This window comes from Labrus mixtus, chromosome 3 (genome assembly GCF_963584025.1).
Source record: "Labrus mixtus chromosome 3, fLabMix1.1, whole genome shotgun sequence".
Lineage (NCBI taxonomy): Eukaryota > Metazoa > Chordata > Actinopteri > Labriformes > Labridae > Labrus > Labrus mixtus.
Window position 1 is genome coordinate 3,723,460 of NC_083614.1, and position 18,076 is coordinate 3,741,535.

General features: G+C 43.1%; 3 protein-coding genes and 1 long non-coding RNA gene across 8 annotated transcripts in view; 3 read left to right on the forward strand and 1 right to left on the reverse strand.

Annotated features, from left to right (window-relative positions):
* The window catches only part of LOC132972059 (uncharacterized), a 71,487-nt gene extending 63,785 nt beyond the window's left edge, over window positions 1-7,702 (forward strand). Inside the window, exon 2 of the long non-coding RNA XR_009672849.1 lies at window positions 7,392-7,702. This is a non-coding gene — a long non-coding RNA (uncharacterized LOC132972059). The remainder of the gene's footprint in view (window positions 1-7,391) is intronic.
* The window catches only part of gpx4a (glutathione peroxidase 4a), a 101,063-nt gene extending 87,064 nt beyond the window's left edge, over window positions 1-13,999 (reverse strand). The window contains exons 1-7 of one of the 4 annotated variants that reach the window (XM_061034933.1): window positions 13,853-13,999; window positions 9,895-9,980; window positions 9,648-9,792; window positions 8,861-9,012; window positions 8,746-8,770; window positions 7,999-8,058; window positions 7,571-7,904 (exon numbers count right to left, since the gene is read on the reverse strand). In XM_061034933.1, the coding sequence (XP_060890916.1) occupies window positions 7,866-7,904; window positions 7,999-8,058; window positions 8,746-8,770; window positions 8,861-9,012; window positions 9,648-9,792; window positions 9,895-9,980; window positions 13,853-13,954 (609 nt within the window). In that variant the 5' untranslated portion in view covers window positions 13,955-13,999 and the 3' untranslated portion in view covers window positions 7,571-7,865. Of the gene's footprint in view, window positions 1-7,570; window positions 7,905-7,998; window positions 8,059-8,691; window positions 8,771-8,860; window positions 9,013-9,647; window positions 9,793-9,894; window positions 9,981-11,090; window positions 11,355-13,825 lie in introns of those variants that run through there. The other 3 variants (XM_061034931.1, XM_061034934.1, XM_061034932.1) reach the window with 3 other exon arrangements.
* LOC132972098 (programmed cell death 1 ligand 1-like) lies at window positions 2,103-3,152 on the forward strand. Of its 2 annotated transcripts, none has more exons than XM_061034988.1 (3): window positions 2,103-2,211; window positions 2,322-2,684; window positions 2,852-3,152. In XM_061034988.1, exons 1-3 carry the CDS (start codon window positions 2,118-2,120, stop codon window positions 2,998-3,000), a joined length of 606 nt encoding a protein of 201 aa, XP_060890971.1. In that variant the 5' UTR covers window positions 2,103-2,117; the 3' UTR covers window positions 3,001-3,152. The 2 variants fall into 2 exon arrangements, with proteins under 2 accessions (XP_060890971.1, XP_060890973.1); XM_061034990.1 differs by having other exon boundaries at window positions 2,325-2,684.
* Window positions 14,000-14,159: 160 nt separating the features above from the next.
* Window positions 14,160-17,675, forward strand: polr2eb (RNA polymerase II, I and III subunit E, b). Its single transcript, XM_061028528.1, has 8 exons — window positions 14,160-14,353; window positions 15,000-15,174; window positions 15,268-15,383; window positions 15,495-15,575; window positions 15,651-15,709; window positions 16,444-16,522; window positions 16,980-17,053; window positions 17,548-17,675. The coding sequence occupies exons 1-7, from the start codon at window positions 14,297-14,299 to the stop codon at window positions 17,043-17,045; spliced, it is 633 nt and encodes a 210-aa protein (XP_060884511.1). The 5' UTR covers window positions 14,160-14,296; the 3' UTR covers window positions 17,046-17,053; window positions 17,548-17,675.
* Window positions 17,676-18,076: the final 401 nt, after the last annotated feature.

Below are 18,076 nucleotides of genomic sequence, written 5' to 3' on the forward strand. Positions count from 1 at the left end.
ATATAAATCATGGTATTTAATGATGTGTTCTATTATTTGGCATAATATATAGCCTATATATTATATTATATATAAGTGATCATCTTCTCTCTGACAAAACAACTGGCCCCCGTTTGGCCCCCTCAGTAAAAGTGGTCTAGAACTGCCACTGGATAAAATCACATTTGTTATAACCTAGATATAATAAATGACAGTTGAAAAGGTTTAAAGGATGCGTTATCACTTCAGATCTTTAACCAGCTGTAAAGAGAAGAAAAGGTGCTCAATAGTTTCAGGTTCTTCTAAGCGGAATCCACACTGATCTACTTCAAAATGAAACCTTTTAAGATTTCAGCAGCTAAACATTGTTCAATATCTTAAACTGCAGTTTTTTATTTTAGGAACTTCTGGCTGTTTAAGATACAATACTTATCAATTATCATTGTTTCATTTCATATTCTTACTTCAGCAGGCGAGTTCAAATCATTTAGCATTTTAAAGCCTTTCCACTGAAGTGCATTTCACCAGTTTTCAGTTCCTGGAGTTTAACATTTGACATGACATTAACATTAACTGAGAGAAACATGATGTCAACGCAGAGGTGTGCGGTCATCATCAAAAGTAAAAAACAAATAATGATTCAATAAAATAAATATATATATTTTTCTACTGATCTGTGTTAGAAATGTTATTTCTGTACGATTCCAAAAAATTCAATCATTTTCATGATCAAAATCGCTGAATTTGCATATTTCCGGCCAGCTCTGGAAATATGCGAACCCACAACTCGTCGCATGGTGAGGCCGCAATGAGGGTGTCTACAAACATTACATTGGTGACAAACAGTAAGAAAGCAAAAGGGTGGGATTGAACAATCTGAGGTGAGGCACAACCCAATGAGAGGTGTGAAGCCACAACTCGCTGCCTCACCTCAAGTTCTCTGTGAGACAGCAAGTTGTGGCTTCACACCTTCAGAAACATATCAAGTATTTCTCTCACAAAGAACAAAGTCTTCCTATTGATTGTAATGGTGGAGTAAGGTTGCAGCGTTGGAGGAAATATTTCACAATTCATGTCCTTTATTTAATTGTTACAGAAAATCACACACACACACACACACACACACACACACACACACACACACACACACACACACACACACACACACACACATATTTCCACATATGTCGACATAATAAAGTCTGCACAGTGAAAATAAAGTTCTCTGAAGACAAATCCATCTCACGATCATTTTCACTAACTGACCAGCAAACTGTTGGTGGTAGTTGAAGATGTGTCACCTTGTCTGATTAAACAATGACCGCAGACAGACTGTAGGGGTTCATCTGAATTGTCCCTCCTATCTCCTTTCACTATCCACTTTACCTTAACCCCGCGAAAACGTCATGAGGTTAAGGAAAGATGTTAGGAGAATTCATAAAGGACTTAGGGAAAGGCGATCTCGTTGCTCTGACAATCCGACCACATTTCCACTAGGCCACGTGATTAAATGCGACGGGCCGGCGGAGGTTAATGACCTGGGTCTGCCGTGGTGAAACTACAATGTTTAGAAAATGGACTACAAAAAGATAATCTAAAAAACTTTCCCCTGTGTCTTCTTACCGGTGAAATAATCCTAATCACCACAAGGTTGGGATTGAAATAAAATCAATATAGACCACCAGGCTACAAGTAACAAAAGTGAAACCATCAGCTTCCTGTCCGCTCATAAATTAACATCAAAATGAATATGATTGTATGAAATTAATTGTTACATTTATGGAAGATATAACCTACACATAATGTTTTATACAAATGTACAACTGCATAAAGCATTCTTAAGTGAATGAAATACATTGAATAAAACATCATCTGATAAAAATGTCCCTTACATGATCTGCGACGAAAGGAATTGAGGGACGTCATATCTCATCTCCTTTGGTAAAGGATGGTCCAGTGTATCCTAAAGGAGGTTATAAAGGAAGCATTGGCCCACCTTTCCTTAGCTTTTAGAGAATTCAAACAGCTCTTATCGTGGCTGCCACTTAAATGCTTCATTTCACTCAGTTAGGAACCTTCCTAAACAAAAAAGACAATTCGGGGTCTCTGCTCACCTGAGAGGACTGAACTTTGACCTCATGTGTTTGTGTCTCTTCAGCTCTGTGTCCTCTCACAGGAAGAAGATGATGTGCAGGATCCTGCTGCTCCTCATGCTGACCTGCTGTGTCTGTGGTTAGTTCACACCTTCACTTAAATGTCCTCACAGAGAGGAGACTAAACACTCTCTCAGACTGCAGAGACAAAGACTTCATGTTCCTCTCTCACCCTCTGTGTCTCCTCAGCAGGAACATTTGAAGTGAACGTGAGTCAGAGCTTCTATCAGGCAGAGGAGAACCAGAGCATCACGCTGGAGTGGACCTTCACACCCCAAGATGACCCCTCACTTCACTCTCTTCGTATGTTGTGTTTGATGGTCACTGATCACAAAGTCTCCACACTCTTTGAACTGATGGGAGGAGTCGAGGTCCCAGCGCCTGAGCACAAACAGTTTGCAGGACGAGTCCACTGTGACAAAGACGTCCTCAAAGAAGGACGACTCAGACTGCACGTGTCCTCGTTAAGGACTGAAGACTCGGGGCGATACGTGTGTGACATGAAGATGAAGAACGATGCTGGTCGTGGTGAATGCAGCCTTAATGTGACCGGTAAGTAGACACAGTAGATCTCAGTAGTTTATTAACTGATCATCAAGAAGTTTCAGCTGACATCTTGTTCTTTCATGTGGTAGTTTGATCTTCTCTCAGATTCATTCTTCCTGACATCTGCTTGTTCACAGTTTAATGTGGTAGTAAATATCTGTTTTCCTTCACAGCAGCTGCTCATGAGCCTGAAACTCAGAGACCAACAGGGAGACCGGGACCAGAGAGTCGAGGAAGACCTGGCCTCTACGCTGGACTGGGACTGGTACTACTAGCAGCATCAGCTGGACTGGCTCTCTGTGTCTGTGACATGTGGTTCTAGGCAGGGGCCAACAGTGGCCAGTGTCCCTGTAACAATGAGCTTGGTCCCCCCTGTGGCCACCCCTCCAAAAGGAAGAGCCCCCCCTCAAAACACATACACAGTATTTGACTCAACAACTGGACTCACAATCTAGTATTAAATTCTGTTACTGAAACAAAACCGTTGGGCGAGAGGCGGGGATACACCCTGCACTGGACGTCAATTGCAGGTGTTGGAGCCAAAGTGCTTGTTTTTATTGAGCTTTGCAAGAGTGGAGAACTTTTGTTTCCGTGAGAAAGTAGAGCTAACCACCTCACCACCGAGCAACCGGTCAATCAACCAGTCGATCAAGATGGTTCACAAAAGAGACCCATCAGAACTACAATAAGATAAGAATATATTTATGTGGTTCATAACATGTATTCATCACCACAGAAGGATTGAACTGAAGCTTCTGTTGTGTTCTGATGGATGTTGTTACAAACCTCTGACCTTCAATAATGCATCATTATTTATAATGTTTAGAGTCTAAATAAATCCACATTCATCTGTGTCTCTTTCATATGAAACACCTACGACTGATTAGAAAGAACAAAGTACGTAGATGTGATGAGATTTCTTTATACGCTGATGATCCCTGCTCTTTGTTGTCACATTAACAGCAGGTTAGCAGTGATGTATAAATGTACTAAACTAAACGAGACAATAGTGCAAACATGATAATAAAACATTTTTAATGATGTGACAGACGGGTTAATGTACATGAGCTGGAGTTTAACAGTATTTACATGAAAGGTTTGCATAGAGTCAAACGTTTTAAATAATATCTACATTAACAGCATGTTTGGTTTCAGGGTTATTTGTAGTATTTCCATATTTACCCCGCTGTCCTCTTTAGGACATCAAGAGAACTACGAGAGGTTTCGTCTGAAACACTCCTCGTGTTTGTGAAGCTCTCTGGGAGAAAGATGTCTTCATGTCTTTTGATAAAATGTAAAGCTGCAGTGACGTGTTTCAGTCACTAGATGGAGCCACACTTCATGCTAATGTTGTCCTGTTAAACTTAAACCAACAGTTTGTATTCACAGCCACTACTCTCTGCTACAAAATGTGCTTATTAAGTAACTCCTTAGGGAGGGGGGGTCATTGCATTTAAAGAGACACACACACCAAAACAGAGCGTTCTGAGAGAGCTGGTTTATACAGGGTCACAAACCTCCTCTGGTGCTTGATTCATGTTATATTTTGACCAAAGCACAGCACAGATGTTTCATTTAGACCACAGGGGGACTGTTTGAAAAGGTGGAGAAGGGGTAGAATATGTCCTCTTTAATCAAAATAAATCACTGTAGTAATTATCATTTTGAACCCGCATGCAAGCAGTTTTCACTGTGTCCCTAGACGTTCCCTTTACCTTCACTTCCTGTCATTATCCTTTCAAAATAAGAGCATCCGTCTTTTTGATGTAACTAACAGGAAGTTATCACAAACCTTAAGAAATACATTTCAAATAAAAATAGACACTAACAACAGACTTCTGGGTCATTTACAGTCAACGTTAGCCTAACATTAGATTCCCCTTAGCCATTGTATTTTTCTCAGTTATGAGTAAAACTGTTAAGATGCCACTAGAGAAGGCCGGACCCAAGTGCAACATAACAAACCCAGGAGCTGGTCTTGAGGGGGTTAATTGTCCAAAGAGAAGCAGTATGGCTCGTAATCCTACAGGAGAGGATGTGGCAGGGGGGCAGGCAAGAACGATAAAGGGCAAAAAAAGAGACAAAAGAAAAACTCTCCAGGAAAATAGCTAACAAACTTCTAAGTCCAAAAGCGATGACTAACTACCACTGGTTGTGAGCATTGTGTATGGGAAGTAGGTGAGCAGTAAGGAGGTGGAGAGGCTTGACAAGAGAAGGATATGGTAGTTATGGGAGATGACTGAACTTGGTGAGGTTTGCCCACTAGGATGGCTTCGGTTTTTGAGCTGTTTAATTGGAGGAAGTTTTGACTCATTCACCCTTTTATCTCCTCCAGGCAGGTGGTGAGTGTGGATTAAGGTGGTGAGGCTGTGAAAGAGGTGGTGTGGGTTTTTCATGTACAGTTGGGTGTCGTCAGGATTTGGAGTCTGCGATTTCAACGTATTCAGTCCTTCCAGAAAGGTAGGACTGAAACCAGTTTAGGGCAGTGTCTGAGAGTCCGATGGTGCTGTGGAGTCGGTTCAGGAGGATGTTGTGGTCGTCGGTATCGAAGGCTGCAGTCAGATCAAGGAGGATGAGCAGGGATGGAGAGCTGCCATCAGCTGCCATTAGGAGGTCGTTTGTGACCCTAACCAGGGCTGTTTTCGGTGCTGTGGACGGGGCAGAAGCCAGACTGGAATTTGTCTTAGAGGTTATTGAGTTGTAGGTGGTCGTGGAGCTGGGCAGCAACTGCTTTTTCAAACTTCGAAGCTCTCAACGCCTCAAACACAACCCATTGCCGTTTTATACGTATTTAATCACTCCTATTCCTCTGATGCCGATTTCACATTCCTCCCCCCCAAACCCCTCTGTATTTCTTCACTTCTGTCTTTGTCTAAATAGAGGAACCACAGGGTCCATACAGACAGCAAAGAAGAGACGGATCCCCAACCCGGAGTCTCAACCCCTCTGGTTTCCTAAAGTCATACCTATATCCACTGACACCAGTCCATCGTCCTTCTTTCATTCACCTCCAACCCTTCCATTCATCCCTTCATTTCTCGACCCTTACCTCCATCCCTCGACTCTTAAGGCCCTGACACACCAAGGAGATCGTCGGCCGTCAGTCAGTTGGACTGTCGGTGAGCGGTCGTCGCCCTTGCCTTTACGGTGTGTCCGGCTCCGACACTACCCCTCAGCCTTTTTTTGGCTGATTCGATATGTGGAATTTGCGGTCGGTGAGAGAAATCTCTAAATTTCTCTCCAGCTCTCCTCTCAGGTTCAGTAAAGCCCCTTGAGCATGTCGCTGTAGTATCCATGCTTTCACCCATTAGTGCGGTTTCTCCTTATTTGTCTCCTCCGTCTCTTCTTTTCTTTTTCCACTAAAAGACCAAGCACTGACAACGCCAGCACCATTTTCTACTTTTTATGAGACATCATTCTCCATTAGTAGATTACCTATAATATGAGTGATGAGCGACAGCGGTGTGAAAATGTGTGAAAAAAAGTCTTTGTTAGTGAAATAACAGTTTATATGAAAATATGTTTTTTTTAAACCAGTTACCTGTTTCATCATGGCCTCAGAGCAGAGCTGTAGCATCTATACATTATTGTTGTATTATTTTCCTTCCAAGGAGACTTTTAGATTTCTCTCATTTCACGAACAGCCTTGATTTTTGTTGCTCAATAACTTTTTGGAGAAATGGAACGTTTGGTACCAAGTCCAAAAGAGAACCTGAGGAGTTATTTCATCAGAGTTATGGTTTTATTTTATTCCACATCATCGGGACTTTCAACACTGTGAAGAAAAAAAACGTGAATAGAAAACATTGCGCTACTTAAATTCTATTCTGCAATTCATCGTAAGGGAAAGGACGGTAGTTCTTCCTTTATTTATTAAATGATTTCTTTTTTTTACACCCTTTCTATCTCCACCAACATCTGTACTTACTATAGGGAAAATGATTTGCTAATATCAAGGTCAAGAGAAGTGGTTGAGATAGAAGTGATTGTACCCGATCTAAAAAGCCTCTGCATGTTTCTAATAAGCTCCACGAGCAGAAACGTGCTCAAACTAGGATCAATATTGGAGATGCTTTTGAAAAATGGAGAGAGGTTAGAACACAGAAAGGTTTACAGACCCATGCAGAGCTGGATAAACACTGAAGCTTCAGAGTCCACCACATGGTGACCTGTGTGAGCATCCACTCTAGAGAGGAGAGGGGGAGAGACCGCTCTCTACAATGTTTAGAATTTAGACTGCAGTACCCATTTTAAACACTAGGTGTCATTTACATACTGTTCATTTAAAGGGAGAGCCTAAACTTGGAAATGTCACTCATTCTGATTTTAGAAATGCGTGAGGTCACTGCATGGTCAATAAAAACACCCAGATATTTATAGGAGACCTGTTTGATAGTTACCACAGGCCTGTGGTCACCAACCCCCCTAAGGTCAAACACCATCTCCTCTGTCTTACTGACATTCAGGACTGTCTGTCTCCAGAGTTCAGGTACTCTGTCTATAACCAGACACAGCTCATTTACATATTTAAAGGTACAGACACAGAAACAGTCTGTTCTGAGCAGGACTGAAATAGAGGGGTTTATAGATCAAATTTGATCAAATACAGGATCAGAGTGGATTTAGAACTTAGAAACTGTGTGTGAAGTTTGTTTTGAGGAGCTCTGAGACTTATTTAAACTAGTTGAAGAGGAGGAGGATATGTCACCTCAGCTCCCGTGCTCCATCGTTTTCTGACACTCAAACACACTTTCATTCTTGGAGAGCACAGGAATGGATCATCTGTCGTCACCATGATGCAGAATGATTAATATCTCAGGACTAAACATCTATTCTTCATGCACACCCTGAAAAATGATGATAACTAAATAAAACAGACAAAAACACAGAACTAAACCTCAGTGCATTTATTAAGAAACATTACGCCACACTTAAATCTCCTACAAGACGCTTTAATGGATCCTTCCTCCTTTTCTCCAGAGAACCAAACAGACGTAATCTCGAGTATCCTCCCAGGAGGTTTGCACGCCATTTTCATCAGGTCTGCTCTGTCCGCCATGCGGGTTTATGAACAGACCGTCACTGATCTGGGGTTGGAAAACAAGCTTGGTCTGCTGGTACTCGGAGAGACAGAGAAAGGAGATAACAGGGCGATGGAGTATCAGGAGGTGAGTCTTCAATCAGCTGTTAGACGTCTAAATATTGGGGAAGATCCTTCTCAACCACCTGGAGAGGAAGCGACAGTAGAAGAAGAGATCAGCTGCAGAACATTACACACACGTGGCGTCACCGCTACATGAATACATCCTGTGAGACTTACACTTGGATCATCCAGGGGTCCATATCTCTTCACCACCTGACCCTCTCTGTTGATCAAAAACTACAGAGGAACAAATTCAAACATTATGAACAAATATGTTGTTTTACTTTCAGAATTAAGCACAAAAAGAAAAGCTTTCACACACTTCTTGTAGAACAAGAGCCTCTGCTTAGCATTCTGTAAATCATACAGAGACGATGTTAAAGGTCACATGTTCTGCAGAATCCACTTCCCCATGTTTCTCTAACTCTAACATGTTTCTCTAGTCCGTCTACAAACCCCCCAATGATTAGAAAAGTCCATCCTCTCCGTCTTCTGTCTGCTCCACTTTTCAGAAAATGTGTGCTCAAACAGGCCGTTTGGAGATTTTCCCTTCATGACATCACAAAGGGCAGTAGCCCCTCCCACAGCTAGGTGTTTGTTCTGTCCTCTGAGTCTGCCTTCTCACCGTAAACAATAGGACATGGAGCGAGAAAGACCGAGTACACCCGAGCCCTTCCAGAGAGGGGGCGTGGTCAGACACAGCTCATTTACATATTTAAAGTAAGTCTGTTCTGAGCAGGGCTGAAAGAGGGGTTTATAGACATGATCAAATACAGGATCAGAGTGGATTTAGAACAAGAAACTTCACACACATGTTTTGAGGAGCTCTGTGATTTATTTAAACTGAAGAAGGGGAGGAGGATATGTGACCTTTAATGTCAGCGCTCTTAACTCAAATATATAAACCACATATCTAATATTTACCTTGGTGAAATTCCACTTGATGCTACTGCAGGAATGAAGAGAAAGAACACATGTTAGTTCATGAATCCCGGACTGTTGGCCCTACAGTTCAGACGTTCACTCATCCTGCACTTACTTCCCCATGAAGCCTCTACCGTTGGGCTGCTCTTTCAGCCACTTCCACAGAGGGTGAGCGCCGGCTCCGTTCACGTCAATCTTACTGAACATGTCGAAGTGAGCGTTGTAGGATCCGGCAAACTGCTTAATCTGAGCCTCAGTGCCGGGCTCCTGCAGAGGAAAACAAAGTGAGAGATGTCATGGTCACAGTTTGAGAGCCTTAGTTTGAGTTTGTACTGAATGAGGCCCGATGTTCATCCCTAGTCTTAAAGTCTAACTACTAAAAATCTGCTGCTAAAACAAAAGTTGGATAAAAAAGATGTCCATCTTAATCAGTTAAAACTAATCTGTCTCTTAAAGCCCGGGTTCCACCACGCGGTTCAGTTCAGTACGGTACACATATCTCGGGTTTGGAATGGTACCAAAATAAGCGATCCCGACCGTCCTACTTTCTTGCTCCCCTTCTGTTGGGGTTCCAAGCGTACCGATCCGACCTTAAAGGGGCGGAGCTAGACACTCTGCTGCCCATTGATTGGTCGAAAGAATCGAAAAATGTTTAAATACCTTGTGAATTCCAAGAAAGTAATTCAGAGGATGTTTGAGTTTTTTATGACTTCTGTCAGTGTGTAGCTCCGCCCCATGGTCGACCTCGGAGCAGACCTTCCTAAGAATCACTGATATTTGTTAACTGTGTCGCGTTCTTCTTCTTTGTTGAATTTATTGGCGGACTGAACCAAGCCGGACCGCCTGGTGGAAACGGGCCTTTAGTTTAAAGTCTGAGTCTTTCAGGTCGCTGTGCTCCGTACCTGGTTCCCAAACTGGTTGGAAGGGAAGGCGAGGATGCGTAAACCTCTCTCAGCGTACTTGGCGTGCATTTCCGCAAACTGAGAGTAGTTCACCGGGGTTTTTCCTCATTTGGAGGCCACGTTGGTGATGATGACAACATTTCCCCTGAAAACAAAACAAAGAGACAAAAAAAAACACAGAATCTTAAAGCGACAGCACCTTGAGGTTTTTATATGAAGGCAGATTCTGAGTCATAAATAGACGTACCTGTATTTCTCCAGGGAGACCACGTTGCCATCAATGTCTGTGGCTGAGAAGTCGTAAATAGAAGAGGCGGTCTCTGTCGGAGCAGACTGTGGGAACACAGGGTGGAGAAAAAGATATGAGGGATGGTAGAGAGGCACAGACTCACTTTCTCACTTCTGATTGGATAAATAAATATATAAATATATAATCCTGATTTCCACCCCATGATGAATCATGTTTCTGTTGTTTTATGTTAAAGATGCAGTATGTAGATTCACCACCAGGGGGCTCTCAAGCAAAACAATAACAAAAGATGACGTCGAGGCCAGCGGGGAATCATGGCTTTTAACCACGTGAGTGCAGGACCTCAGCCTCGCGTATCCTGCTACCAGTCTGCAGGATGCAATATACATTTAACCACTAGGGGCAGTGTTTAGTTGTATGGTGATGAGAGACACCAGAGAGCCAGAGTTTTGAAGAAAAGGTCATCAGATCAAGTCTGCAACAACCGCCGTGACCTGAGAATGATGTTAGACCTCCTCTAGTGACGCCATGTTTGTTTGCAATGATTCAACAGAAAAGTGTCTGAACTCTGTGCTTCACACACCAACAGGAAGCAGCAACAACTGACAGGGTTTTTCAAATTATTATTTTTTTAACTGAAGTGTAAGAGTTGATCACATAGAAGGAGCTGCTCCATCTCGTCTGAGCGTCGTCATGGAGACGAGTTGTGGACACTTAGGGTTCCACTTCAAAGAGAGGCTGAGCGAGCCGATAATGTCGAAAGTGCTCGACCATCTTTCTTGATCGGAGCCATCAGTACCAACACCGACATCCGATCGATCTGTCCCATCTCTAGTGACAGGAGCTAAACTTCTGAACTATCCCACTTAAAGGAGCACTCTGGAGATCTGGTAGTGACATTTGAAAGCTGGAGAAGTGAAACAATTCTTTGTTATATTTTCTGAACTAAATACAAAAAAAAAATATTCAAAGGAAAAAATGGATCCCTGGAACAATGTTTGGAGCTAAAAAACCGACCAGGAGAGTAACAGTTTCACTCCTAAATACTGTTACCTCACCTCGGCATGTTGCATAAGAAACACTTGAAAACACATCAAATAAACGGAAACTCGACCCGTTTCCTTTCACCCATGAGCGATTCAGTTCAGCCACATCCGACAAAGTCAGAGCCTCTGCTTGTTTTTCTTTCTTACCATCGTCTGCAGCAGGACAGAGAAAAGCACGGCGGAGCCTATCAGGCGCATGACTGCCCCTCAGCGAGCTCCTCTGAAGGCAGAAAGTGATCAAATCAGTAAGCAGCTGATTGGTTTGAAGCTCCGCCCCCTCACAGTCTGACCACAGTGTCAGTACTGAGTCAGAGCCTGGGTCTCAGAGTCCTCATATAAAGGGAGCGGGGGTGATCATTAACCCATGTGATAGACTGCACTCCTTCAATAGGTCCAATCTCTTCTGCTGACTAACAAGTCCACATCAGACCGCCACCCCGTCCTGCAGTCCACAGTCCACAGCAGGAGAGTGGACGCCTTATAAAAGCAAAGGGGGGAGGGAGGGGGGCGCCATGTGGCAGGGGAAAGGGCGACAGTCTGAAGAAATCAACATCTTATGTAAGGGGAATAAATACCTGAATGAAACAAAAACCTTACGTCAGCAAAATCAGCAGCACATAAAACCTCCTGAGTCTCCGTCTGAGCCGAGGAGAGATCACACTCTGAACAAGAGAGACGTTGTTTCAAGAGATTACAAATCATCGACCTAATCTCTGACTGAACTCTGTCACTGCTCATAACCCTCCAACATCACTTTACCAAATGAAAAGACTCACTGAGCAACAGAGGTGGTTATTGGTCAACACTCAGAGACGATGAGTTCTGCTCCCCTGAACGCTCGGCTTTATAAACCATTCTTAACCCCTGTGACCCCGAAGATACTCGTCATCATGTTGTACAAAAAAAGGTTGGGCGGTCCTCTCTCACTAAAAGTCGTGATATGCATCGACATCTTTCTTTCTTTCATCATTCTTGAAGCTCTCAGAAGACCTCAGGAGGTCTTTGTCCCGGCAGCAGAAGCTGGACTCTCGAGTAGACGGAGCTCCCCCGACCTACAGCGAGGTGATCAGACACTACTACCACCTGACGTCCCTGAAGTGACCTTTGACCTGTTAGACATTTGAGACACCCGATAGTAACCCTCCTCACCTCTGTTTGTCTCTGTTCTACATCAATGTGTGTCATTGTATTTATCATTCAACTCTCCGAGCTGGCTTCATTATTTTAGTGAATTTTTTGGCGTTTTCTGAAACTCCAGTATCTACTTCATCGATGGTTGATTTGAGTAACCTTCATCTGTCTCTTTGATTCTGTAACAACTCGGTGTCCTTGTAAACGAGAGTTTTCCCACTCAGCGATCTAAAATGGGAAACTTTCTGAATATCCGTCTTCTGGATCAACAAGTCGAATCGTTCCAGAGTCATAAACTTTTATACATTTGAATAAAGGTGAACTCCTTTCCTTACACCGTACAGCAGAAATAATAAAGATAAACCGAACCCAGAACGGACGACTAAAGCTCAAACACGACAAGTTTCTAACAGGCGCTACCTTTCTATTCTGGTGGGAAGAACACAGAGAGAAAGAAAGGACATCCAACAACATGTGTGAAGTGAGAGTGAACCCACAGTGTGTTTACAGAAGACAGATAGAAGGTGTACACACAGGTATAAACACTTATTGTTCAGTCTCCACACAGTAGAAACACTTCTTCATCTCCTGATAATATTCAAGCATGGTGAAGGGATGACCCGCCCTCCTCTGTCTCTGATTGGTTAATACACTGACTGAATATACAGAGGAGTGTAATATTCTCACAGAATAGCATTGTGGTTGCTTAGCAACACTGTTGTAAGTTAGTAACGTGTGTTACCTATCGGTTGCTGACTGAGCCTGATTGTGATTGGTCTGCAGTGACGGAGCCTGTTCTGTTCAGTATGTGTGAGAAGTTCTTCACCAGACTGTACAGAGTACACGACTGCAGATAAAGATTCAGTTAAAGCACATCGTCATACAAAACAAGACAAGGAGGACATGTCAGTGTTTAGAAGAGAGGCTGTTTCTCCTGGACGGGTTCTTTCAGAGTATACCCTCTTCCCCACTGGGTGGAGGACAACACGTGACAAGAGGATCTGTTCTTCTCTGATGAGCCAATCAGCTGATGAGGGGGAGCAGAAACATCAGAGTCAGTGACTTTCTACTTTCAAAAAAACGGAGTAATAGACATGTAGCTTTTATAACAACAATGACTCTGTGCACCACCTGACTGAGAGACATGTAGCTTCAGAAGTAAAGGCTTTATGTGATTTTTTGATCCAGCAGATGTCACCCTTAAGATCTTTATTATGCTCGTATCTTCACACTGCATGTAAATTTATCTGAAATGAGTGTGATCTAGAAACACAGTTAAGCAGTGAGTACAGTATGTTATTCTTCTTTTCTCTAGTCCCTCAATTAAACAACTTTTATATGTGAGGGGAGGAGTCAGCCGGCCGTCCCGACGATGTAAACAAAGTGAAGATAGGACTCTGAAAACTCTGAAAACATCACAGACAGTGGGACTCGGGTGTTACACCCATTGTAGACAGTCATTACTCACAGAGTTATTTTCAGAGGATATACTTGATTTATATTATATTTCTATTATACTTAAGTATTAAGTCTTTAAGGAACAGTAACTCCGTGCACAACCTGACTGACATGCAGCCTCAGTGTGATGAGCAGGTTTGTTAGCCTAAAACGAGGACTGCGCCAGAGAAACAACAGATATCATTAAACCAGCCGTTCACAAGAAATCACAGGAGCCCCCACACACCACCTCCATGTACCGTCCAGGTAAACGATACCGTGAATGTTTACGTTACCGTGAAGGTTTACGTTACCGTGGAGGATAAGACAGTATACAGTACCATCGCCAGCACTCCACAGCTCGCCACAGCTCCCAGAGTCAGGATGACGACTAACGGCCTCATGTTTGTTATTAAGGAGGCCACCTTGATCCAGATCAACATTCACCTCCCAGCTGCAGACCCTGCAGACTGTTGTTGTTGTTACGTCTTCTTCTTCTTCTTCTTCTTCTTCTTCTTCTTCTTTGTCTTCTTCGTCTCTTAGATTCCCGGCAGACTGGACGCAGCCAATGCATACTGCTGCCCTCTACAGGTCATTGCATACAGCATACAGCCCAGTGCTCTGATGAAGATTTATCCGGTTTTTTGTTTACGTCATCAGCATGCGACGCTACGTCTAAACGTGTGTCGCTCTGCGTTGCTGTGCTGTTTACAGTCGAGCGAAGAATCGGTAAATAAAGCAAATCTAAGATTAAATTTAAGATCAATTAAAATATCTGAGACGAAATGGATGATGAAGAGGAGACCTACAGGCTCTGGAAGATTCGTAAAACCATCATGCAGGTGAGTTTAATGATTCTTTCGTCTGTTAGCTTAGCATGTAGCCTCAACCTGAAGCAGCAGCAGTCAAAAATCTAAAACAATAAAGTGGATTTAATGAGAGAACAGTTTGTTTGACGTTCAGTTCGTTTAGTTAATAATTATTAGTTAATAAGTATAATCCTCTTAAAGAAATAATACATCAGAAAAGTCTCAAGCTGTTGCTAAATTACAAAATGTTAAATATCTACTGGATTGTTTAAGTGTTGTGTTTGTCATGAATCTGTCCTTATATCAGTCACTGTGCTGAGCTGTGGGGTGAACCTGTAACTCATCTGTGATCCAAAACAAAAGAACCACACTTCTGTCCTTTGTCTCCAAACCAAAAACAAGATAGTAGAATCAAGTTATATGAAGGACCAGAAGAACATGGACCTGGTGAATGGAGATCCATCCAGTTTAGTCCATGTCAGGGTTATCCTCTGTAAAATACAGGACACTCTGACGTCCTGGGTTTTAGTTTTTTATCCTCTGACTTGACTGTGACATGTAAATCCTCTGCCTGCTGAATGTTAAAATCCTCTTGTCTTTCATTCTGACATTTTAACACCTCATCATCCACTCCTTTAAATATGATGGTTTGTAACGTTCACTCTTTGTCTCCCCTCAGCTGTGCCATGACAGAGGCTACCTGGTGACCCAGGACGAGTTGGACCAGACTCTGGATGAATTCAAGAGTCAGTTCGGGGACAAGCCCAGCGAAGGTCGCCCCAGACGCACAGACCTGACCGTGTTGGTGGCGCACAACGACGACCCCACGGACCAGATGTTTGTTTTCTTTCCTGGTAGGTCAAGCGTGTCCAAACGACAAGCGGAGGTGTCTTTGCGTAGCCTCGTTCAGTGACTAACTCAGATGTGTGATGTCATTGTCCCGTCAGAGGAGCCGAAGGTGGGGATCAAGACGATTAAGATGTACTGTCAGAGGATGCAGGAGGAGAACATCACACGAGCCATCATCGTGGTTCAGATGGGCATGACGCCATCGGCCAAACAGGTGAGCTCCTCCTCTGCAGACGTCTTAACATGTGACACTCCATACTCCTCGTCATAACACCTCCTCAAAAGATGCTCATAGTGATATAATAATGTAAGAGTGTCCTTACAGTCTCTCGTGGACATGGCGCCCAAGTACATCCTGGAGCAGTTTCTCCAGCAGGAGCTGCTGATCAACATCACAGAGCACGAGGTAAAATCAACACTGTGTTTAAAATGATGTGATATCATCAACGCTGTTCTGATGAGACCATTGTTCATCCTGCAGCTTGTTCCAGAGCACATCGTCATGACGAAAGAGGAAGTGACGGAGCTGCTGGCGAGATAGTATCCTTACACACGGCGCTCTTCTTCTACTGTTTGTCAGATTTAATGATCTGTTTTTACCCTGCAGACGACGCAGAGCACCAACAATGAGACATGGAGGATAAAAATCAGGACTGTCAGCATTAACGAGTTAATCTTGATTAATCTCATGTTATTTTGTCCCTTCATGCTCTCCGTAGATAGTGGTCCTCAGTGTCTCCCTGTAGTCTCAGTGATGTAAAAGAAGGACACTGCTGCATCTTTGAATGTCTCATTTCACTTTAACAAACTCTCAGACAGCTCAGCTGACGAGTCCAAAGTAATATCCACCTTATGACATCACACATTGACCTCATGACATCACACATTGACCTTATGACATCACACATTGACCTTATGACATCACACATTGACCTTATGACATCACACATTGACCTTTGTTACCATACATTGTTACCGTTCCTTTGAGCTGTTTGACTTCAGTTTGGGATCCCTAACCACTTCCTGTTTCTGTGCTTAACTTCCTGTCCTAACCTTCACTCTACAGGAAGGGCCTTACTTTATTTCAAAATAAAAGCACACAGGAAGTAAAGTACGCTCAGCTTAAACTGATTGTACCCGACCTGAAAAGCATCTGCATGTTTCTAATAAGCTCCACGAGCAGTGGAGTTACACCTGTGACCTTTGACCTTTGACCTGTGTTCTGTGTGCGACCTCACTTCACGTTACGCTTCCTCAACATCTTCACCTCTCAGTAAATTGAAGGAAAGTCAGTTACCGAGGATCCAGGCTGGAGACCCTGTGGCTCGCTACTTCGGCTTGAAAAGAGGACAGGTAACCGCTGATTATTTTTAATGAATGTACATGTCATCATGTGGAGGGTGTGTGAGTTAAAGCGGTCACATGAAGCCCTCTGTTAAAACAATGTTTTCAAGACATCAGTATCTTTACCGGGGGGGCTACAGCCAATCCCAGCTGTCATTGGAAGAGAGGCGGGGTTACACCCTGGACTGTTCTCCAGCCAATCACAGGGCTGACATACAGTGACAGACTATGTGGTGTGTGATACCGCAACAATATAAATATCATATCATCATCTGCTTTTTTTTTTTTAAAGCATTTTATTTTAAGGGATTATTTTGTGGTTTATTTTGATCCGGCAGTGGGTAACAGACTCGACCTTGGTGCTGTCCTTCCTCCATTTCAGCCTCAGAAACTAACATCAGCATCTTTCATCAGAGTCCAACATGTCATTTAGCTTCTTTCTTCTTTTTTTTTTTAATCCTTTCAGGTAGTGAAGATCATCAGGCCTAGTGAAACAGCCGGCAGGTACATCACGTACAGACTGGTGCAGTGACATCACAGGTGAGCTCACAGCGGTCATAACGTTGGAAATCAAACCGTGATGTTGAGTTTATAGATCTCTGTGAAGGTTCTCAGGATCCAAAGCTAACTGGACTTAGTCAAAGACATTTCAGCCCTCCTCCTTTGAAAGGCTTCTTCAGGTCTAAACCCACAGGTGGACGGAGCTCTGTGGATCAGAAGCATGCCCCCTGTTTGTCTGTGGGTCCATGAGGTTACATGCTCCTTTAACAACCAGCGCTCTTCCCTGTGGGGGTCTTCAAGATCTTCATCCAGGTCCAGTTGACTTTGGATCAAGTTTTGAGCGTATAGATACTTCTGACTGCTGTACATCTGAAGTCTCGTTCAGTAACGTTTTATTTTTCAGTCACTGAGCTGGTCCCCTGGTCCATATGTTAGTGGGTCTATGTTGTAGTGGGTCTATGTTCAGCTCATGCTGTGTCTCTGCTTCAAACACAAACCCTACATTCTCTTCTTCTTCTTCTCTCAACATTTAGGTGGACCGCTGACCGGAGCCGGAGATTTAACATCCTGTTCCGATCACTCGTCGTGGATTATCTTTTCATTCATGTTTTTTCTCTTCTTCCTTGTAACGACAGATTTTGTAAAATAAACTATTGAAAAACGCCTCAGTATGTTCACGTTTATGTTGCACACATTCTTTATCTGTTAGCCGTGTAAAAAAAGCATTGAATAATGACGACAGAGACACACACACACACACATCACATCAACATCCACAGAGTCCTGAGTGAGTGAAGCTTGAACGCCAAAACAAAAGATGGACGACCGATCAGAAATAAATAAATAACTAATGCTGAAGACTGGGAGGGTTAAAAATTAATAGTGTTGTAGAATACAAAATCATTCTCAAGACCAGTAGACCACTTCAGAAACACAACACACATGGCTGACCCATGCTGACCAAGATCTCACAATCATTGGCCTCATTGGCCATCATGGCCAAGTCTTCATCTTCACAGTGTTGATTATATTCTGTTAGAAGGTACATCCACAAAATTCCTG

Bases quoted from the DNA above. Each gene is read 5' to 3' on its own strand.
- LOC132972098 (XM_061034988.1), top strand. From the start codon at position 2,118: ATGTGTTTGTGTCTCTTCAGCTCTGTGTCCTCTCACAGGAAGAAGATG. The intron at 2,212-2,321 runs GTTAGTTCACAC...GTGTCTCCTCAG, and splicing joins GCTGACCTGCTGTGTCTGTG to CAGGAACATTTGAAGTGAAC. The intron at 2,685-2,851 runs GTAAGTAGACAC...TTTCCTTCACAG, and splicing joins ATGCAGCCTTAATGTGACCG to CAGCTGCTCATGAGCCTGAA.
- polr2eb (XM_061028528.1), top strand. From the start codon at position 14,297: ATGGATGATGAAGAGGAGACCTACAGGCTCTGGAAGATTCGTAAAACC. The intron at 15,175-15,267 runs GTAGGTCAAGCG...TTGTCCCGTCAG, and splicing joins GATGTTTGTTTTCTTTCCTG to AGGAGCCGAAGGTGGGGATC. The intron at 16,523-16,979 runs GTAACCGCTGAT...TAATCCTTTCAG, and splicing joins TCGGCTTGAAAAGAGGACAG to GTAGTGAAGATCATCAGGCC.